Below are 22,341 nucleotides of genomic sequence, written 5' to 3'. Positions count from 1 at the left end.
CTAACGCTAGAGGGGAGCCCAGCGTGAAGCCCATGCATTGTCACGCTGCTCGCCGAGACCTGGCTGGGGATAGACAGCTGCTCCCCTGGCCAGGCTGAGCAGGGAGCCCCGGGGCTGCGGGTTACGAAGGGCACAGGGCTGTTTCCGCTCTCACGCGTCTACCCCTGTCCAGCACAGGGAGCTGCTGCAGAAGGCTGGGGAGAGGTCGCGGAAGCGGGGGCTAGTATCTGTAAGGAGCTGTGTATTTCTCAGGCCACGAAGAGCGACGAGAAGGGGGCTGGAGCAGGCCAAGGGAAAGCAACAGGCTCAGTGGGGGTGGGGGGAAAGAGTCCTGGGGGGTGGGTTCATCTACATGACAGGGCAGGCTGAGGGGCAGTAGGGGTTCTGGGAGCAGGGGAGCTGGGCCCCACAGTCCCACCTCTGAGGAGGGGGCACAGCAACCGGAGAGCGGAGCATCCCGAGCACCTGGGTGAGTGGGCAGAGGGGCCTGTGCTGGCCCTGAATGTGCAGCCCCAGGCCCACGCAGGTGGGAAAGGCTGCACCCCCAGCACCCTGGGGACGAGACCCAGGGCCTGCAGAGCTGGCTGACTAGGTACAGTGCCAGGAAGGGGACGCAGCCCAGGGGTGGGCACTGACCCCCCGGCTCAGAGCAACGGACACCAGGCTGGGAACAAAGGTCACAGAAAAGCTTTATACAATCAGGACATGGGCCCCTGCGCCCCGGCCCACATGTGGCGCCTGGCCCCACGCCATGGAGTGTGTGGGGCAGGACAGTTTGTTCCAGCCCCGGGGTGAGACTGTGCCCCATGGCAGAGAAGGCCCCAAGTAACACACCAGCAGGCAGGAGGGGGTGCCTGGGGCAAGGTGGCTCAGAGAGAAGATGGGGGGCAGCCCTCCTGCACCATGAGCTGGGAGGGCCGGTAGCCCTGCAGGAGCCGACTCGAGCGCACGGCAGAGCACCCCGCAGGTACAGCAGCACGGGGCGACTGGGGGGGCACCACGGCCAAGGGGAAGGACCCTGCACCCCCTCCTGGGGCTCCCTGTACCCCCCATTGTCACAGCAGCGGAGCCCAGCCAGCCCCTGGCGCCCACTCACTGGAGTGCGCACACATCCTTGCCCTCGCCCTCCCCGGCCTCTGCCCCGGCCAGCGCTGGCTCCAGCTGGCCCAGGGGCTCCGCGGCACCAAGCAGCTTCTCCCTCAGCTCCATGAGCAGGTCGCGGCTCTCGCTGGGCGGCAGGTTACTCAGGTAGTACTGGGGCGCCAGCTCTACCAGCCTGCGGGGAGAGAGCAGATCAGCGCCGGCCTGGCCTGGCCCTTGCCCCAGGGCCCGGGCAGCACCACGGGGCATGAGGCTGGAGAGGCCCAGAGAAGGTGCCAGGCCCTGCCCCAGGCGGGGTGTTACCCTGCCCACACCGCCAGGGCCTGCCCTGCAGCCGGCCACGGATGAGGCTGCGGGCTCCTCCCGCCCCCGCCCGCCCCCGCCCAGGCTGCCTTCCCCCCCCACAGGGGCACTCCCCTCCCCTCTCCCCCACAGCACCCCCCCGCCCACCCTTACATCTGGGGCTGGATCTCAGACACCACGCTGAGGCAGTTGTCCTGCGAGATGGTGAACTCGTGGTACAGGACCCAGGGGGGTGGGCGGGGCAGGGGCCTCCGCACCAGGTAGCAGCAGTGCGGGGGCAGGTGGGCCACATGCTTGTGTGTCAGCATCAGGTAGTTCCCGGAGCCGTCGATGTCCCGGGCCACCTGCAGGGAACAGAGGGGTCAGCGGGGCCCGACAAAGCGGAGCCTACGGCAGCCGGGGCAGTGCCCCCACCCCCTTCCCTCCCCCACGTAGGGCTCCCCACCCCCTGCAGAGGCCCGGGGCAGCCTGGGCCACACATGCAGGGCCCCCCCTTCCCCGCAGGGACCCTGGCAGCCACCTCCCCCACGGGGCCCCTTGCTCTGGGGGCCCCCCCACCTTGAGGAAGTAGCCAGAGATGAGCGCCCTCTTGAGGTTGAGCACGTTGTCATCCGTGCCGAAGGCTGGGGGAGAGACGGGCAGCTCGATTCGCTGCAACACCTCCAGCAGCTCGGCCCGCACGACGCCCGCCAGCCGCAGCCCCGAGCTGCTCACCCCGTGCTGACGGCACCAGCCCTCATCCAGCTCATCTGTGGGAAAGGGGCGTGAGCTGGGGGCCTGCCCCTTCCCTCCGCCAGGCTCTTGCCCTGCCCTCTCCCAGCGGCCACGCCACCTCCATCGCCCACGCCTGTCACACCCAGCCCCGCAGCGACGCCCGGCACCACTCGCGGCTTGGGACCAGGGAGACAGGCCTATCGAGTGCCCTGGGACCGCGACCTGCCCCCAGTGCACCTTGTCGCCCTGCCCGGGCAGGGCCCATGCCCATCTGTGCAGCCCCAGCACAGCAGGACCTGGGCATGGGATATGGCCAGCCGTGCAAGTGGTGGGCGATGCCAGGACGCGGCGGCAGCAGCAGACACTGGGGAGACCCCCTCTGCATGCAGAGCGGCACTCACGCTGCTGGAAGGCATTGAAGACATTGATGAGGGTGAAGTGGTCCCCGTCGGGGTGCAGCAGGGCTTGCCGGCGCACGGCCGCAGCCTCCTCGGAGCGCGCCACTGGGGTCACGAAGCAGGGTGAGGCTGGGGAGAAGCAGGCGGGAAAGGGTTACCCGAGTGCCCGGCAGGGCTCTCCCTGCGGCTGCCCCCACAGTCCCCAGCATGGCTCTGGATGGCCCAGGAGGCTGTGTGGCCTGCAGCCCGTGGCTCCCCGCAGTGCTGAGGGGAGCTGGTTGGGGACTAGGCCTTTTGGAGAGAGAACCTCTCTCAGCCACAGAAAGGAAGGAGACAGACAGACAGCACGGCCAGGCCTGACTCGGAGCGCAAACCCCAGCTGGGGGCCTGGGGCTGCTCCCTCTCATGGGGCACACCGCCGCCGGCTGGAGCCGCAGGGGGGCTCGGCGCCCGTACGTGGCCCCCTACCCGTGAGCATGGCGGCCATGGTGAGCATCTCGTGGACGCAGTCGAACTCGCAGGAGGCAATGAGCGCCTTGGCCAGCTGGGGGTCCAGGGGGAACTCCGACATGATGATCCCCACCTCCGAGAGGTTCCCATCGTCATCCAGCGCGGCCAGGTAATCCAGGTCCTCCAGGGCCTGCATCAGCGACTCAGGGGCTGGTTGGGGGCAGGAAGTCAGCTGGGAGGCAGGGGAGGTGCCGATGCCGCAGCCCCAATGCCAAAGCCACCCTGGGGCCCCCCCCAACATGCCAAACACGCTTCCCGCAGGGCTCACCCCTCCGCAGCACCAGCAGCTATCCACCCCCACGCCAGGCCTGCCAGCTCCGTCCCCCTCCCCTCCAGGATGAGACCATTCTTCTGGGACGGAGGGGTGGCGGAGGGGTGGGGTTCCCCCAGCAGCTCTGGCCCTCCTGCGTGCACGCCATCTCTCCTGGTGCCAGATCCTCCCAGCCCCAGCCCGCCAACTGCCCCTGCCCACGGCGGAGCTGGGGGTCCCTAGGCCAAGTCTCCTGTTGCAGTTTCCAGCCCCTCCAAGCTCAGTCGCTGTCCGTGCTGGGGCAGCAGCTCCTCCTGGCACGGGGCCAGCTGGGAACCCCGTTAACAGCCCATTTACCCTTCTCCTCAATTGTTAATGGGTCACATAGAGCAGCCCCAGGTTTTCCCCTGCATCTCCCACCCCTTCAGTTCCAGCCCCAGTCCTGCAGACACCCTTCACTCCCGACCCACAGCCCCTGGGCTGTACCTGGCCGGTCAAGGAAGTCGCACTGGCCCATGTCAGCGATGTCGAGTCTCTTGAGCAGCAGCACCAGACGGCTCAGGTTGGCCTCGCTCACGTGGGGGGCGGGGGCGGCCGGGAGGAACTGCTCATAGAAGGCTTCGGAGTAGAGGCGCACGCAGATGCCTGCCAGACGATAGGGGAGCTGCCATGAGGTGGGGTGCAGGGGGCGAGCTGGACTGAATGCGGGGTTGGCATTGGGGAAGAGGCACGGGGCTGGGGGGAGCGCAGCAAACTGGAGCCAAAGCTGCATGGATTTGACAGTTCCCAGAGCGTCCATAACACATGCTGCCTTGGGCCCGGGCGCTCACCTGGGGGGACAGCCTGCGGGCCCGGGCGCTCACCTGGGGGGACAGCCTGCGGGCTCGGGCCCGGGCCCGGGCACTCACCTGGGGGGACAGCCTGCGGGCTCGGGCCCGGGCGCTCACCTGGGGGGACAGCCTGCGGGCTCGGGCGCTCACCTGGGGGGCTGCCTGCGGCCCGCTGCCTCCGTGACTCCGCCTGGCTCTTGCTGATGGGCCGCAGCACCTGGGACTCTGCGCGGATCCGGGGATTGTAAACCTGCAGGGACAAGGGCTGTGAGGGGCAGGCCGGCCTGATACTCCCTGGCCAGCAGTGGGCTCTGCTCACCACCCGGCGCTGGGCTTGTGTCCCCCATTCGCCAACCGGAGGCAGAAATCAGCCCCCGCCCCAGCGAGTCCTCCTGGCTGCTTGGCAGGGTTTGCTCCGCAGAGCTGCCGTGCCACATCTCAGCAGCAGAGGTCCACGTCAGCCCAGCCACCCCGGGGAGATTTCCGGGACTGCAGCCAGCCCCCCGGCTGGGCAGGGCAGGAGCAGGCAGGACTCGGGCCCTTCCCCTCTCGGGGGCCCTGCCTCTGGCCCTAGGGTTACCAGCTCTGACGGAAGCTATTCCGGGAGAGTTTCCCCCCCAACATGACATCATTTTCTTAAAACAGCCTATTCAGATCTCCTGGATTGGTTTCAGTGGTCACCGGGAGGTAGAGGCTGATTCCGGGAGAGCCCAGGCCAAACCTGGAGGGTTGGCAACCCTATCCGACCCAGCCCCAGGGTGGGGACTGGCTGGCTCAGAGGACTGGGATGTGGGGCCTTTCCTCTCTAGGGAGCACCAGCTCCAACCTGGCCCCGGGGCAGGGGACTGGGATGTGGGGCCTTTCCTCTCTAGGTGCAAAGGCCGCAGTTCAGAGGAGACATCTGGACAGATGTCTGTGTAGTGCTGGGGAGGAGCTAGTGGCCGTGGTACATATATGTGTCAGTAACATTGGGAAGGATAAGAGAGAGGTCCTGGAGGCCAAATTTAGGCTGCTAGGTAAGAGACTGAAATCCAGGACCTCCGTGGTAGCATTCTCTGAGATGGCTCTTGTTCCACACGCAGGGCCAGGCAGACAGGCAGAGCTGCATGGATTAGATAATGGGGTTCAGGTTCATTAGAAACTGGGGAACCTTTGGGAAAGGAGGGGCTGATACAGGAGGGATGGGCTCCACCTAAACCAAACTGGCCCTAGACTTCTGGCACGTCACATTAAAAAGGTCGTAGGGAATTTTTTTAAACTAACAGCTGGGGAAAGGCAACAGGTGCAGAGGACATGGCTCGGACAGAGGCATCTCGTAGGGGTGAATTCATTAGAGGGGGAACTTTAGATCCTAGAACATAGGATAGGAAAGAAATTGGTAAAATACAGGCCTGAGCTCGCGAGGACCAGTCAAATGGAAGAGTCCCATTTAGCAACACACATGAGGGAATGCAGCTGAATACTGACAAACTGTCCCGGGGCTTCGACTGAAATGCCAGAGACGTGAAAGCTGAGCTGGTGAAGCTGAGGGCCCGGCCTTACACGAGAACGCTGCTGTAACATGCAGCGCGGACGGCTGGAAAATGGGGATAATCAGTGGGGCAGGTAATACCGGAGTACCAGTGAGACGTGGGGGAGTGGCACTCTACGTGACAGAAAGCAGAGAGTCAAACAGAGTAAAAGTCTTAAATGGATCAAACTGTCCCACAGAATCTCTGTGACTAGAAATTCCTGGCTTGAATAATAAGAATGTAGCCGTAGGGATGTACGACCAGGTGACTGTGAAATGCTCGGGGTGATGAGAGAGGTTACCCAAAAGGTAGAAAACACAACGAAGGTGGGTTTCAACTCTCCCCATGTTAACTGGATACGTGTTACCTCAGGACGCAGAGATAAAGTTTTTAGACACAAATGACTGTTTCTTGGAGCAGCTGGTCCTGGAACCCTCAAGTGGAGAGAAAATTCCTGATTTAGCCCTAAGCAGTGCACAGGGTCTGGTCCAAGAAGTGAATACAGCTGGACTGCTCACTAATAGTGACCATAACAAAATCAATTTAGCAACCGTGTAGGGGGAAAATACCAAAGAAACTCACCACAGTGACATTTAATTTCAAAAAGGGGAACAGCACAAACATGAGGAAGTTAGTTAAATGGAAATAAAAAGCAACAGTCACAAGAGTGAAATGCCCACAAGCTGCATGGAAACTCTTTTAAACTCTGTAATAGAGGCTCAAATTAAAATGTATAAACAACAACGAACAGTAAGAGGATCCAAAAAAAGCCACAGAGTAAGAGGTGGCTCGAGGCAAACGGGCATCCTTTCACAACTGGAGGTTAAAGCCCACTGAGGAAAACAAAAAAGGAGCATGAACTCTGGCAAGTCAAGCGTACGGCTCCGGCTCCGGCTCCACTGGAGCATTTTCAGCCGCTCGTGGCGGTAAGCTCTCTAACGTAGCCGCTCTAAGCAGAAAGGAGGGAGCTCTCCTGTCAGGGTAACTACTCCAGCCCCGCGAGCAGCGGTAGCTACATGGGCAGGAGAAGCTCACCCGCTGACATAAGCACCGGTGTGGACAGCACTAGGTAGACGTAACTTAAGTCACTCAGGGGTGCCTTATTCACACCCTGAGCAACAAAAGTTATACTGCGGTAAGCGCTAGTGTAGACAGCCTAAAAGTATCATTAGGCAGCCAAAAAATAATAATAATAATAATGTGAAAAGCAACTAGCAAGAGACACAAAAACTAACAGCAAAGATTTTTTTAAGAATGTCAGAAGCAGGAAGCTGCCAAACAACCAGTGGGGCACGGGACGATGGAGGTGCTAAAGGAGCACTCAGGGATGATAAGGCCATTGTGAAGAAACTACATAAAATCTTTCCTTCAGCCTTCATGGCTGAGGACGTGAGGGAGGTTCCCAAACCTGAGCCATTCTTTTTAGATGACAAATCTGAGGAACTGTCCCAGACTGGAGGTGTCATTCGAGGAGGTTCTGGAACAAATAGATGAATTAAACAGTAATAAGTCACCAGGGCCAGATGGTATCACTCAAGAGTTCGGATTTCACCACTCAAAGATGAAATTGCAGAACTGTAGATTGTAAGCTAGTGCTTAAATCAGCTTCTGTACCAGATGACTGGAGGATAGCTAATGTGACACGAATTTTTGAAAAAGGCAGCAGAAGTGATCCTGGCAATTATAGGACGGTAAGCCTAAATTCAGTACTGGGCAAACTGGTTGAAATTATAGTAAAGAACAGAATTATCAGACACATAGATGAACACAGTATGTTGTGGAAGAGTCAACATGGTTTTTGTAAGGGGAAATCATACCTCACCAACCTACTAGAATTCTTTGAGGGGTCAACAAGCATGTGCACGAAAGAGATCCAGTGGATATAGTGTACTTGAACTTTCAGAAAGCCTTTGACAAGGTGTGACGAAGTGGGGATTTTCCCTTGTTATGTTCTATGGGAGTCTTACTGTTTTACATGAATGCTGTGTGTGCCTCAGTTTCTCTGTGTATTGCACCAGTGTCTAGGTGATGGGAATAAGGGTATGTGACTTTTGTGGGGGCTGCTCCAGCTGCCTGCATGGATGCTATGGCCGCCCTTTCATAACCTGAGACCCAGAAGGGGGATGCGACCAAGTGCCTCTTGGCCCAGGATGCAAGACAAAGACAGGAGGAGGAGCAACAGACAGGGCAGGGGCCAGGCAGCTGGAAGGGGGTCAGTCTCAGCTGGCTTGGGGCACAGGGGGAGGACAAGAGCCCTGGCTCTGGGATCCCCGCCCCACAAGATGGACTTGGCTGAAAGTTACTGATTTCTGTGCTAACAAGTTCTTCCCTACATTGTGTTCCTGTCGCCAAATAAACCTGTTTTCCCGGCTGGCTGAGAGTCACGTCTGACTGCGGAGTTGGGGGGCAGGACCCTCAGGCTTCCCCAAGACCCCGCCTGGGTGGACTCGCTGTGGGAAGTGCACGGTGTGGACGGAGATTAAATAAAATGCTGAATGCTCCCAGGTCAGACCCAGGAAGGGCAAAGCTGTGTAAGCGTCTGCTCAGAGAGAGGAGGCTCCCACAGAGTCCTGGGTGGCTTCGTATGGAGTAGTTCCAGAGCATCACCCCAGTGACTCCGTGACACAAGGTCCCTCACCAAAGGCTCTTAAACAAAGTAAGCTGTCACGGGATAAGAGGGAAAGTCCTCTCATGGATTGGTAACCAGTTAAAAGACAAGAAACAAACGCTAGGAATAAATGGTGTTCAGCATATTCACAAATGATCTGGAAAAAGGGGTAAACAGTGAAGTGGCAAAATTTTCAGATGATACAAAACTACTCAAGATAGTTAAGTCCAAAGCAGACTGTGAAGAGCTACAAAAGGATCTCACTAAACTGGGTGACTGGGCAACAAAATGGCAGGTGAAATTCAATGTTGATAAATGCAAAGTAAGGCACACTGGAAAACATAATCCTAACTATACATACAAAATGATGGGGGCTAAATTTGGTGTTGCCACTCAAGAAAGATCTTGGGAGTCACTGTGGATAGTTCCATGAAACATGCACTCGATGTGCAGCGGCCATCAGAAAAGCTAACAGAGCGTTGGAAATCATTATATAAGACAAGAGAAAATGTCAGTGCCTCTATATAAATCATAGTATGTCCAGACCTTGAATACTGCATGCAGTTCTCATTACCCCATCTCTAAAAAGATCTTTAGGAATAGGAAGAAGTTCAGAGAAGGGCAACAAAAATGCTGAGGGGGATGGAACAGCTTCTGTAAGAGGAGAGTAAAAAGACTGGAACTGTTCAGACTTGGAAAAGAAGCGACGAAGCGGGGCTATGATGGAGGGCTATACAGTCGTGACGGGTAGGGAGAAAGTGACTAGGAGTGGTATTTACTCCTTCGCAGAACAGAAGCACTATGGGTCACTCAATTAAATTAATGGCAACAGGTTTAAAACAAACAAAAGGAAGTATTTCTTCACACAGTGCACAGTCAACCTGTGGAAATCCTTGGCAGGGGATGTTGAAGGCCAAAACTGTAACTGTGTTCTAAAAGAATGAGAGAAGTTCATGAAGCACAGGTCCATCAATGGCTATTAGACAAGATGGTCAGCGACACAACCCCAGGCTCTGGGAACGGGCGATGGGATGGATCACTTGATGATTCCCTGTTCTGTTCATTCCCTTTGGGGCACCTGACACTGGCCACTGTCGGAAGACAGGACACTGGGCTGGATGGACCTTTGGTCTGACCAGTCTGGCCGTTGTTGTGAGTCTGTCGACAACTGCTGCGCAGGCTGCTCTCCTATGCAACAGGCAGGGGTCCGGCCCTGCCCATCCCACCATTAATACAAGCTCCCAGCCCTATACTACACAGATTTCACAGAGGGAGACCAGCGTTTCTCAAAATGGGGGTCCTGACCCAAAAGGGAGTTGCAGGGGGGTCACAAGGTTATTTTGGGGTGGGGGGGTCATGGTACTGCCACCCTCACTTCTGCAATGCTGCCTTCGGAGCTGGGCGGCCGGAGCAGCTGGGCGGCTGCTTATTGAGGCAGCAGAGCAGAAGTGAGGGTAGCAAGTACCACCCCCAACACACAATAACCTTGCGGACCCCCCCCATACACACACACACCCCTCCTTTATGGGTCAGGACCCCTACAATTACAACACCATGATTTCAATAGCTGAAATCTTGAAATCTAACTTTTAAAAAATCCTATGGCCATGAAATTGACAAAAATGGACCCTGAATTTGGTAGGGCCCTACTTATTTTCATGTGGAAATTGGCAGGAGGGGCAGTCCTGCCCAAGAAGTTGTGCAGAGCTGGCTCTGAGCAGGGCCACGCCTGCCCTGGAAAAGGGGCTGGGCTGGGCCAGGCAGAGCCATGCACCCTGCTCCGTACTCACACTGCGCAGCTCCAGACCCGTGTCGATGACGTAGCGCACAGTCCCCAGGGAGAAGGACGAATCTGCAAGCCAGTGGGTGATGATCACGCGCCGGCCCTGGGGCCCGCTGCCCTGCTCCAGCACCTCATAGACCTTCTGGGCTGCCCGCCCCACCCCTGGGTGCAAGGGCAGGGCCAGCAGCGGGCCCAGCCCAGGGTTCAGGGCCACAGCCTCGGTGCGGATGGCCTCGCAGCACTCGCTGATCTCCTGCAGGGTGGGGAGCAGGCGTCGTTAGTGACAGGACACCCCCTTTGCTGCAAGGCATGTCCCCAGGACAACACCCCAAAGCGAGTCCCAACACCCCCTTCCCTTCTCCCGCAAGCACCCCGCCAGGGAGGGGTCCCAGCAGCCCCCCAGTCTCCACCTGCTCACTGGCCAGGAAGAGCAGCACATCGCCGGGTTCCTGGCGCCGGTGAATGTCCAATACCGCCTGGCACGCGGCAGAGACGTGGCCCCGAGCCGGTGGATCCCTGTACACCAGCTGGCCGGGAGGGCTGGGTCCTGGCACCCGCACCACGGGAGGGTCCCCGCAGAAGGCCCGCAGCCGCTCCTCCAGGGCTGGCACCGTCGTCACCACCACCTTGAGCTCGGGTCGCTGGCGAAGCACGTCCTTCAGCAGCCCGAGCAACACGTCTGTGGGCACCGTGCGCTCCTGCACCTCGTCCAGCACAATGACCCCGTACTGGCGCAGCAGGGGGTCCGACATCATCTCCCGCAGCAGCATCTCATCCGAGCAGAACCTGCCAGCACCAAGCACCCGGGTCAGAGGCAGCCCAAGGAAGGGGGAGCCCGGCTGGGACAGTGAGGGGCTGCAGGTTGGGATTGAGGGGCACCGGCAGAGCTGGGGGAGCCCAGGGCTGGGCTAGCAGGGGCTGCAGGTTGGGACTGAGGGGCACCGGCAAAGCTGGGGGGGACTTGGAGGGGATTTGGGAGGCTCCCCTTCCCCACTCTCAGCTCTCTCAGGAAAGAACCGTGTCCTCATCCCTTGAGCGGAGAGGTGCCAGGCCCAACCCAAGAGAGCGCTGGGCAGAGGCACCTGCCCTAACCCCTTCACTGCCAAAGCCCCCACCTGACGCCCACAGCCTGACTCTTGCACCGCGGCCTCCTCCTCGCCCCTCCAACCCTGGAGCCCTTCCTTAAACAGGGTCCTGGCTGGGCCCTGCCCTGCCCGGGCCCCACCCTGCCCGAGAGGGGTGGAAACCTGGACACACAGGGCCGGGCACAGGCCCGCCTCTGGTCTGTCTCGTCCCAGCATGGAGCACCAGGCTCCTGCTGTGGGGAACGTGGGACAGAGCTGGCCTCCACCTCTCCCCAGGAAGGAGGCTGGTGGAGTGGCCTAGCTGCCTGCTGCTGGGCCCTGCACTCCAGCTCCGCCCTCGTATGCCGTTGCTCCAGGCTGAGCACCCTGACGAGCCAGCGGGGGCTGTGACAAAGCGGGACTGTTCTTAATGTTTCCTCTGAATAGTGTGGGGGTGCCTCAGTTTCCCCTATACAGTTCTTGAGTGTCTGGGTGGTGGGGTAAGGGGGTATGATCGTTGCAGAGCCCTAGAGGGCAGGTGAGTGCAGGAGTCTGGACACAGAGAATGGCTGACACCCTGTTTCCTGGCCACTGATGGCCTGGGCCCTTCCCCCCTGCAAGGTGAGAGCTAAAGGGTTGGAGAACAAAGGAATCCGGTGCCTTCCTGGCCTGATAAAGGGACAAAGCCCAGAGGAGGAGGGGCTGGAGGGAGTTTCAGTTTGGGGCTGGCTGGGACATGGAGTGAAGTGCAGACGTGGTTGTCTGGCTCACTGCCCCCCAAAATGCACCCAGCTGAGGGGTCCTGTTCTCTGCACCTACAAGCTCTGTGTTAGACCATGTTCCTGACGTTTAATAAACCTCTGTTTTACTGGCTGGCGAGAGTCACGTCTGACTGCGGAGTTGGGGGGGCAGGACCCTCTGGCTTTCCCAGGAGCCCCGCCTGAGCGGACTCGCTGTGGGAAGCGCACGGAGGGGCAGAGGAGGCTGAATGCTCTGAGGTCAGACCCAGGAAGGTGGAAGCTGTGTGAGCTTTGTGTCCTGCAGACAGTCTGCTCACAGAAAGGAGACTTCCCCGGGGGTCCTGACTGGCTTCGTAGGGAGCAGTTCCAGAGCATCGCCCAGGGACTCCGTGACAACTGGTGGCAGAGGTGGGATTGACGGGGACCAGGCGTGCTGAAGATTCAGAGAGAGACGGTTTCAGGGGGCGGTTAACCCCTGGGAGTGTGTGACCAGAGAGAAGGACTTTTGCAGTAACAGGGTCCCCCAGGGGATTGCAGCGAGCAGTCCCAGGGGCGGAGGAGTCTGCAGCTTGACCCTGGCAAAGAGGGGGTGACTTCGAGAAGGGCTGGCACACTAGGGGTTCTCCCTGGAAACCATGGGGAGCTGAGAGCACGCAGGCCTATGAGTCCACAACATCTTGGAAACAGTTTGAGTGATGGTCTGTCACCGTCTCCTTAAGAAGGACATTGTAACCCTGTGCAGAAAGAGAGGGTTGCACATTGGAAAGTTCACCAAAGCACAGTTCATCGTGCAGCTGGAGGAGGATGACCGCTCTAAGGAACAGATTCCTGACCCAAATGGGGCTATAGCAGGATCTGGGAGCAGCTGGAATGGGAGCCAGACATCCCCAAGACTCCTGTCCCCAACCAGACGGGGGTCTTCACGATCAGGTTCCCCATCCGGGGATTGGAGACGGACGGGATTGGAGCTGAGTCCAAGAGAGCAAGAGGACTGTGAGAGACAGCGAGAGCCCGAGAAAGAGCTGCAGAAGCAGCAGCAGCATGAACTGGCGGTGGGGGAGCGGAGAGGCCTAGGGGACCCCCCAGGGGTGAGTGGGGATAGACCCCGGGGGGCCAGTTCCGCAGGGAACCTCGAGACTAAATTGCTGCCCCTGGTTAAGGGGGGCGGGTGGGATGTGGATGCCACCTCACTGCCTTTGAGCAGGCTGGCGATTTGAACCAGGGAGACCCTGCGGAAAAGCCCCGGTGTCTAGCTCCCTTGCTGGGTCCCAAGGCCACAGACTCCGTCAGCCAGATGGGTGGGGAGGTGGACAGGCTCCCACTCCTGACCCCAACCTATATGTCTGTGTGGAGTCTCCTGGGGCCAGGCCCCTCGGACCCCCAGTGGGAGCGGGAGGTGATGGTCAATGGGGAGACATTCCTGGGCTGGCGAGATCCTGGGACAGAGAGAACTGTTGTCAGGCCCTGGGTGGTGCAGCCTCAGATGCCAAGGGGCTGTGTGAACTGGGTGAGAGTCCCAGGGACAAAGCCCCTCGCCCTGCCTATGGCCCAGATCCCTGTGCAGACCCAGGAGGGGTGGGGCTGGCTGGTTGTTGGGGTTCTCCGGGAAACCGGCTTCGAGACCCTGTTGTGGGGTGACTGTCTCTCTTTGGGACAGGATCCAGGCCCTGCTCTGGTAACTGCCAAGGGTTTGAATTTGAATCCAGGGAACCAATCAGCGGAGAGGGAAATGGCCAGTGAAAATGCAGATGACCTGGCTGGCAGTGGGGAGAGCTGCTAGGCTCAAGCTACCTGCCTGCAACCAGACCTCTGGGGCTCCCCACCCCCTTGCACACCGGAGAGGGGGCTCAGGCTGGCTCTGATGCAGTGAGGAAAGCAGCAAACTCGCTGCCTACCCCCACTGAGACAGCAAGGGCAGCGCTGAGCACAGTGGGAGCTGAGACCCCAGCTGAGGTGGGGAGACACAGGCAGGGCATCTGTTGGGAGCGGCAAGGTGCTTGGTAAGGAAAGTCTGGATGAGCCTAGGCAGCCTTGTGACCTGATGGCTTTGTCTAGTCAGCAGTGTGGGAAGGCGAGGAGAGTGGAAGATGAGAGTCCCTGGACCTTACCTGTTAGCTGGGTGGAGAAGTGTGACAGGGAAGGAAATGTGCCTGTGTCTGTCAGGAGTATTGACTTGCCTATGGAGGGAGCTACCCTGATCTCCAAGCATTTGTCTGTGACAAGCCTTGTGTGCTGGGACCAGGGGAATGAGATCCCAAGCTGTGTGTCTGGGAAAGGAGAAAGTGTGTCCGGCTCTTCTTTGTCTGTGGAGCAGACAGAAGGGGCCTTTCAGCCTGTGATGGTTGAGGGTCGTGCAGTTGTCTCAGAGTTGGTTCTGGATTCAGCTAAAGCCCAGGAAGGGAAGGGTCCTAAGTTTGTGTCTGCTCTGGAGAATGGCGCCGTAACTAGGTCGCATCCAGTTAGTGTCTATGTAAAATCCCAGAGACCAGACAATTCTGGTGCTTGTATTTTGCCTGTTGCTAGTGTGTTGTTGGGAAAGGGTGGAGCAACTCTGTCTAATCAGGGTGAGATCCTAGCCAGGGCACAAGGAGAGCATGAAGGTGATGTGATTGTGTTACCTACTGAGGGTGTGGAAACCTGTCGCAAGAAGGAAAAGAGTGCTGAACTTGTGTGTGGCAAAGGGAAGGAGACTGCTTCTGACCTTTTGTCTAGGAAGTCTGTGAGTTTGCCTGAAAGGGGATTGTGTAGGAATCTGCCGGATGGGCCAGAGGTGATTCTGGATGTAAGGGAGACCCAGAAAGAGTCTGTTGTTGCTCAGAAAAGTGTTCCTCTAGAGCAAGCCCTAGGTAAAGAGGGTAAGAGCAGAATTTCTGTGAGGGGTGAATTGTTGCATAGAAAAGCCCTAGGGAAAGGAATCCTCATGGAGTCTTTGCAAGCAGTTTACTGCAACTAAAGGGTGTGAAAGTGATTTAATCAAGAAAGTTTCAGTTCCTAACAGCCAGAAATTTTCTGTTGTGAATGGATCCACTGACTTTCCTGTTGAAAGATCCAGTGTGGATAGCTCTGAGATGGTCTCAGATGGAGTGAAAGCTGTTAAGAAAGTTAAACAGTCCTCTAACCAAGTGGCTGTATTTGGCCAGCTTGTTGGGGAGAAGACCCAATCCCAGTTTGACCCCCTGGGGTTTTTGGGTGGCCAAAGGGCATGGGCCGCATAAACCTTCCCACATGCGGCCTGCCAGTGCTATCGACCACCCCTTACCTAAGGGAGGGCGTGAAACTGGAAGGGCATGATGTAACTCCTACCAAGGAATGGAAGAGATGCTGGAGCATCCATGGGAACGTTGGTGGCTTTGAACTTCCCCAGGTCACCAGCTAAAGTAACTCCGCTCAGTTCGATCTCGAAGGGGGGAGAGATGTGACGAAGTGGGACTGTTCTTAACGTTTCCTCTGAATAGTGTGGACGTGCCTCAGTTTCCCCTATACAGTTCTTGAGTGTCTGGGTGGTGGGGTAAGGGTGTATGATCATTGCAGAGCCCTAGAGGGCAGGTGTGTGCAGGGGTCTGGACACAAAGAATGGCCGACACCCTGTTTCCTGGCAACTGGCAGCCTGGGCCCCTCCCCCCTGCAAGGTGAGAGCTAAAGGGTTGGAGAACAAAGGAATCCAGTGACCTCCTGGCCCGGGAAAGGAACAAAGCCCAGAGGAGGAGGGGCTGGACGGAGTTTCAGTTTGGGGCTGGCTGGGGACATGGAGTGAAGTGCAGACGTGGTTGTCTGGCTCACTGCCCCCCAAAATGGACCCAGCTGAGGGGTCCCATTCTCTGCACCTGCAAGCTCTGTGTTAGACCATGTTCCTGTCGTCTAATAAACCTTCTGTTTTACTGGCTGGCTGAGAGTCATGTCTGACTGCGGAGTTGGGGGGCAGGACCCTCTGGCTTCCCCAGAAGCCCCACCTGAGTGGACTCGCTGTGGGAAGCGCACGGAGGGGCAGAGGATGCTGAATGCTCCGAGGTCAGACCCAGGAAGGTGGAAGCCGGGTGAGCTGTGTGTCCTGAAGACAGGCTGCTCACAGGAAGGCAACTGCCCCAGATTCCTGACTGGCTTCATGGGGAGCAGTTCCAGAGCATCGCCCAGGGACTCCGTGACAGGGGCGGATCAGGGTACCAGGCGGCCGGCAGGCGAGAGGGAGACTGGATTGGGGAGGGAGGGGCAGCCCCAGTCCCACGACCAGGTCCCAGTGCCCTATGGGCGCAGCGCCCAGCCTCACCTGAGCAGGGTCTCTGGAGTGCAGCAGTCCTCATGGGGGACGCAGTAGCCAACCTCGTGGCCCAGGTTCAGATCCATCTCGTCAGCCACACACAGCGAGAGGCTGAGGGCGGCGAGGCCGTGGGGCTGGCTACAGGCCACCAGGCCATGCGTGAACTGCTGGGAGAGGGCGTACTCCGCACACCACTGAGGGATCTGCAAGGAGGAGAGCGGGCAAGGGGCCCCAGGCAGCCACTGTTGTGAGCACAGGTCACCCCAAGGGAGCCAGAACCCCCCCCAACACTGGGTACAGTGGCTCCCTCCCACCCGAAGACTCGCACATTCACTCTGCAGCTCAGCCAGGTGGGTGGGGCCAAGCTGCGTTCCCTGTGGACACAATGGCCTCGCCCCCCAGCCTAGAGCCACGCGCGTGGCTGCGGGTGCCCACACGGCTCGCCAGGGGTGGAACCAATCTGTCCCACTGGCAGGGGGTCAGGAGATCCCAGCAGAGCTGCCTCACCCAGACACTGAGGCAGGCACAGATGCTCCTGGGCACAGAGGTTGGCAGCAGGCACCCAGCTATGCCATCCATGGGGAGTTGAGCCAAGCCCCATGGCTCCCTTCCTGACAGCTCAGCCAGGGGCTAGTCCCCTCCACCCTGCCACACCCAAACACGTGTGGGCCGCACAGCCAAGGGGCAAAGTCTTCAGAGATTCAGGGCAGCTGATTGCGAACCTGGAGAGGCCCCTGCTCCCTGCAGCATCCCATGGACCCCCAGGGGCAGCCTGGGCAAAGCACAGGGGCAGAAATCTAGTGTACAGATGGAGAGGGCAGCCCACCGGTTCTGGCACAAGGCTGCCACCTGGATTCAATTCCCAGAGAGACCTTGAGTGAGAGTCTCCGCAGTGCAGCAGGGCTGCCCTGCCCCATGGGGTGCTTCACTGGCTGCGCAGAGCTGAGATCGCAGTCGTGGGGCCAGATACCAATCACAGAGATAAGGGAAGCACCCAGCCCCCTCCAAACGCCTCTCACGCCCCCCTTCGGCCCGATTCGCTTGCAGGCACAGCTCCCAGGCAGAGCCACCCCTTGCCCATCCTCCACACCAGCCAGGCTCCAGCTTCATGCTGGGAAGCCTGGACATCCCCTGGGTGCGCACCAGGAGAGGTCGCCGGCAATTAACAGTGTCCTGGGAGATTCCATGGGAACGCAAACATCTCCTGCCTCCGTCTCCAGGCCCATGGCCTGGCTGGGGCCTACAGAGCTCCACAGACACACACTGCTTGAAAACCAACCCTCCCCCAGGTCAAAGTCCTGACTGTAGCGGCTATAGCTTCCCTGCTGGGGCGGAAGAGACACACACAAGGGGCAGAGGGCCAAGGAACCCAGCTGCCTGCAGGCCCTGCAGCTTGGAGGTTTGGCACCAAGATGGCTGATTGTCAGGTACTGGCAGCCTGGGACTCCACAGACAAGCGAGCCCCGTCAGTCTGTCTGCCCTGCTGCATGTGAGAGCTGCCTGGGGCAGGGGCTGTGTGTGTTTAATGCCAGGACAGCAGCCAGAGAACTGGGTCCCGACGGGGGCGCTCGGTGCGCCAGCATCACAGACCAACAAGTCCGGGTGTCTGGGGCCCTCAATACCACTCTTCCAGGCTCACCCACCCCCCTCAGAAGTCCCTGGCAACCCTGCAGCTCCCAGCACAGACCCAGCTGACTCCCGGCCAGCGCCGTGCATGACTGAAAGCCAAATCCCAGGGCATCCAACAGGGAGAGCCCAGCCTCCCATCACCCTGACCTCCTCACGTGCTGCCCCAAGGGGGCTTTGCAAACAGACAGGAGCCGCAGTCAGGAGTACAATGGACCCTGCCTCAGAGGTTAAATGAGGAGTCACTGGCCCCCCTCCCGTGGCACTTGTAGTCACGGCACCCTAGACTATGGGACGCAGCCAGGGCCGGCTCCAGGCACCAGCGAACCAAGCAGGTGCCTGGGGCAGCCAATGTAAAGGGGCGGCAGGAGGTCGGGCTCTGGGGCGGCAATCCGCCCGCGGCGGCAATCCAGCAGCCGCTCCATCAGAGTGTGTTTCGCGCTCGGGGGCCATTCGGCGGCGGGGACGCGACTCTTCTTGGGTCGCCGGCAGCAGTACGGTGGCCGCTCCATCACTCTGCCTCCGTGTTCGGCGGCGAGGTTTTTTGGTTTGCTTTTTTTTTGCCGCTTGGGGCGGCAAAAACGCTGGAGCCAGCCCTGGACGCAGCCACGGCCAGCAGCAGCTGCCAAGCCATTTAGCTCTGTAATCCTGCCCCCAGGAGAGCCTCCGGACACCAGGGCAGCGCACTCCAAGGAGCCCAGGCCGTGTCTCACCGGCAAGCCAGCAGCACAGGCCCCCTAGCACTGCCCTGACTGCGAGGCGGCAGCCCCCCACCCTCTCCCTGCAGCACCGGCTGCTCCCCGAGCCAGCCCAAGCCCACCACACGCAAGGGGATTATTGCGTAGGTGCTTTTCCCAGCAAGGGCACTCCTGCCCTGGCCTTGCCCTCCCCATGCCCCCCTCGCACCTGGGTGCTCTTGCCGGTCCCGGGCCCCCCGGACACCAAGACGATGCCGCTGCTGCTCTCCAGGTGCTCCATGAAGCTGTACTTGGCGGCCCAAACAGGCAGGTCTCGCCGCCGCTGCAGCAGCTCATAGTAGCGGGAGGAGAAAGGCAGCCCGTCGTATGGGTTCACCTCCAGGTCCCCCTCGCAGTCCAGGGCCAAGCCTTCGCCCTCCTCCTCCTCCTCCTCCTCCAGCGGGGAGTCAAGGCCATTCGGCCGCAGCGGGGAGGTGAAGCCATCGCTAGTCTCCATGGCGGCGTTACTGTGGGGCAGATGGAGCCAGGGACCTGCAAGAGAAAAGGGCAGGAGTCAGAGCAGCCACTGGGCCCTAGGGGAGAAACTGGTTAGCAGGGTGGGGAGACACCCCATCCCCACTGCCCCAGCTCCACTCCCACCGGCTGGGGGGCAGTCAGAAATCCTGAGGCCAGCAGGGCCCATCGGGGCCATCTAGTCTGGCCTCCTATGTAACACGGCCAGGGGCTGCCCCACAGTAACACCTGGAGTGGATCTGCTAGCAAAGCAGCCAGTCTGGACTGAAAACTGTCAGGGATGGAGAATCCACCTCGGCCCTTGGGTATGGTTCCTGTGGTTAATTCCTGTCACCATTAACAACGTACCCCTAATTGCCAGTCTGAATTCGTCCTATTTCAACTTCTAGCCACTGCCCTGTGTTTGACCCATCTCTGCTGGACTGAGCAGCCCATCACGAAATACCTGTTCCCCACGCAGGTACCTACAGACCGGGATCAAGTCACCTGTGAGCCTTCTCTGTGTTATGCTGAACAGCTCAAGCTCCCTGAGTCTCTCACTACAAGGCAGGTTTTCTATTCCCAGCTCTTCTCGGACCCTCTCCAGTTTATCAACAGCCTGAACTGTGGGCACCAGACCTGGGCACAGGAGTCCAGCAGCGGCCGCCCCAGTCCAGACAGAGGGAAAGTCGCCTCTCCGCGGCTCACATGAGTCCTTTGGTCAAAGCTCAGGTGGCTCGCGGGGTGCGTCACGGCTTCCCCGGCCAGCCCCCCGCAGCCTGGCGGGGCCTGCTCGCTGCGCCGATGCCCGCCCGGCTTCCCAGGAGATCCAGGGGAGGCTGAATCGCCCCGGGGAACCACCTGCTGCAGCTCGTCTGTGGCCAGCCCCCCAGCAGGCTCTGGGGCAGGGGCCTGGGACTCCCGCCGGGCCCCAGGGAGCAGGGCTCGTGTCCTGGAGACCGGCCGGGAGCGCCAGGTGGTGGGAGAGCCACAAACAGCCCCGCTCCCCGGGGCGTGCGCGGCGCTGGAGGGCGGCCAAGGCAGCAGGCACCGCCCCGGGCCGCGGCACCAACCCCCGGGGCAGGACACGCCGCACCCCAGGGCAGGGCCCGGGGTATCCGGCACCGCGCCCGGACCCGGACCCCGACCCCGACCCCGACCCAGCCGGGGGGCGGGACCCGGCCGGCGGCCAAGCGCAGGGCGGGGCTGCAGGAGACGCCCCCCCTCAGCCCCCCGCGGAACCCAGGCGTCCGGGGAACCGGTCCGACGGGATGCGGCACCCCCGGCCTCACCCGCCGTGAGCGCCACCCCGCCGTGCCGTGCCCCGGGGGCGGAGCCCCGGCCCCCCAGCGGCCCCCGGCCCCGCCGCGTACCCCGGGCGCTGCCGCCCCCGCTCACCTGTAGCCGGCTCCAGGCCCCGCCCCGGAGGCTGTCACGCGGCGCCAGGCACGAGTCACGTGCTACGCCGTGGCAGCCAATCAGATGGGGCCCGAGTGGCTTCGGCCCCGCCCCCTGTGCCGTCTTCCCCCATGGCCCCGCCCCGGGCCCTGCTGTCCCCCGAGCCCCGCCCCGCAGCGCCAGGCCCCGCCCCCGCAGCGCCTGTCGCCCCGGCCACGGCTCTGCGCGGCGCGGCGCTGGGGGCGGGGCCAGGTGCCCGCGGGGCGGGGCCTCCCGAGGGGGCGGGGCACGGACACACCGCAGCCGGGAGTTCCGCCGGCCGGACTAGCTCCCAGCACGCCAGCCTCCCTCTGTCCGCGGCAGTGATCAGCCTGTCGGTCCCCCCCAGCCCTGCCCTGTGACCCCCCAGCCAGCCCCACCCTGCCCCGCGACCCCCCGAGCCAGCCCTGCCCTGTAACTCCCCCAGCCAGTCCCACCCTGCCCTGTGACCCCCCCAGCCAGCCCGCCCCGCAACCCCCCGAGCCAGCCCTGCCCTGTGACCCCCCCAGCCAGCCCTGTAACTCCCCCAGCCAGTCCCACCCTGCCCTGTGACCCCCCCAGCCCGCCCTGCCCAGTGCCCCCCAGCCAGCCAGCCCTGTAACTCCCCCAGCCAGTCCCACCCTGCCCTGCAACCCCCCGAGCCAGCCCTGCCCAGTGCCCCCCCAGCCAGCCCGCCCTGCCCAGTGCCCCCCAGCCAGCCAGCCCTGCAACTCCCCCAGCCAGTCCCACCCTGCCCTGTGACCCCCCCAGCCAGCCCTGCCCAGTGCCCCCCGAGCCAGCCCGCCCTGCCCAGTGCCCCCCAGCCAGCCAGCCCTGTAACTCCCCCAGCCAGTCCCACCCTGCCCTGCAACCCCCCGAGCCAGCCCTGCCCTGTAACTCCCCCAGCCAGTCCCACCCTGCCCTGCAACCCCCCGAGCCAGCCCTGCCCTGTAACTCCCCCAGCCAGTCCCACCCTGCCCTGTGACCCCCCCAGCCAGCCCGCCCCGCAACCCCCCGAGCCAGCCCGCCCTGCCCAGTGCCCCCCAGCCAGCCCTGCAACTCCCCCAGCCAGTCCCACCCTGCCCTGTGACCCCCCCAGCCAGCCCGCCCCGCAACCCCCCGAGCCAGCCCTGCCCTGTGACCCCCCCAGCCAGTCCCACCCTGCCCCGCAACCCCCCGAGCCAGCCCTGCCCTGTAACTCCCCCAGCCAGTCCCACCCTGCCCTGTGACCCCCCCAGCCAGCCCGCCCCGCAACCCCCCGAGCCAGCCCTGCCCTGTGACCCCCCCAGCCAGTCCCACCCTGCCCCGCAACCCCCTGAGCCAGCCCTGCCCTGTAACTCCCCCAGCCAGTCCCACCCTGCCCTGTGACCCCCCCAGCCAGCCCTGCCCAGTGCCCCCCCAGCCAGCCCGCCCTGCCCAGTGCCCCCCAGCCAACCAGCCCTGTAACTCCCCCAGCCAGTCCCACCCTGCCCTGCAACCCCCCGAGACAGCCCTGTAACCCCCCGAGACAGCCCTGCCCTGTGACCCCCCCAGCCAGTCCCACCCTGCCCCGCAACCCCCCGAGCCAGCCCTGTAACTCCCCCAGCCAGTCCCACCCTGCCCTGTAACCCCCCCAGGCAGCCCGCCCTGCCCAGTGCCCCCCCAGCCAGCCCTGCCCTGTGACCCCCAGCCAGCCAGCCCTGCCCTGTGACCCCCCCAGCCCTGTAACCCCCCCAGCCCACCAGCCCTGCCCTGTGACCCCCCCAGCCAGCCCTGCCCAGTGCCCCCCCAGCCAGCCAGCCCTGTAACCCCCCCAGCCAGCCCGCCCTGCCCAGTGCCCCCCCAGTCAGCCAGCCCTGTAACCCCCCCAGCCAGCCCGCCCTGCCCAGTGCCCCCCCAGTCAGCCAGCCCTGTAACCCCCCCAGCCAGCCCGCCCTGCCCAGTGCCCCCCCAGCCAGCCCTGCCCTGTGACCCCCAGCCAGCTAGCCCTGCCCTGTGACCCCCCCAGCCAGCCCTGCCCTTGACCCCCCAGCCAGCCCTGTGACCCCCCCAGCCAGCCAGCC

At 61.5% G+C, this 22,341-nt stretch overlaps 1 protein-coding gene across 5 annotated transcripts; it reads right to left on the bottom strand.

Moving 5' to 3' along the window:
- Nucleotides 1-671: 671 nt before the first annotated feature.
- DQX1 (DEAQ-box RNA dependent ATPase 1) lies at nt 672-20,370 on the bottom strand. 5 transcript variants are annotated; one of them, XM_073343143.1, is made up of 12 exons: nt 20,282-20,370; nt 18,600-18,922; nt 16,077-16,270; nt 10,419-10,794; nt 10,016-10,261; nt 4,257-4,356; nt 3,763-3,921; nt 2,985-3,176; nt 2,520-2,645; nt 1,963-2,153; nt 1,558-1,748; nt 672-1,276 (listed from the first exon to the last, which is right to left on the bottom strand). In XM_073343143.1, exons 2-12 carry the CDS (start codon nt 18,885-18,887, stop codon nt 1,093-1,095), a joined length of 2,247 nt encoding a protein of 748 aa, XP_073199244.1. In that variant the 5' UTR covers nt 18,888-18,922; nt 20,282-20,370; the 3' UTR covers nt 672-1,092. The 5 variants fall into 5 exon arrangements, with proteins under 5 accessions (XP_073199244.1, XP_073199245.1, XP_073199246.1 ...); XM_073343144.1 differs by lacking the exon at nt 20,282-20,370 and adding an exon at nt 20,257-20,270; XM_073343145.1 differs by lacking the exon at nt 20,282-20,370 and adding an exon at nt 20,176-20,248.
- Nucleotides 20,371-22,341: the final 1,971 nt, after the last annotated feature.

Source organism: Lepidochelys kempii, chromosome 4 (assembly GCF_965140265.1).
Source record: "Lepidochelys kempii isolate rLepKem1 chromosome 4, rLepKem1.hap2, whole genome shotgun sequence".
Taxonomy (NCBI): Eukaryota; Metazoa; Chordata; order Testudines; family Cheloniidae; genus Lepidochelys; species Lepidochelys kempii.
The sequence above is the reverse complement of the archived record's forward strand: the minus strand, read 5'-3'. Positions and strand labels throughout refer to the sequence as shown.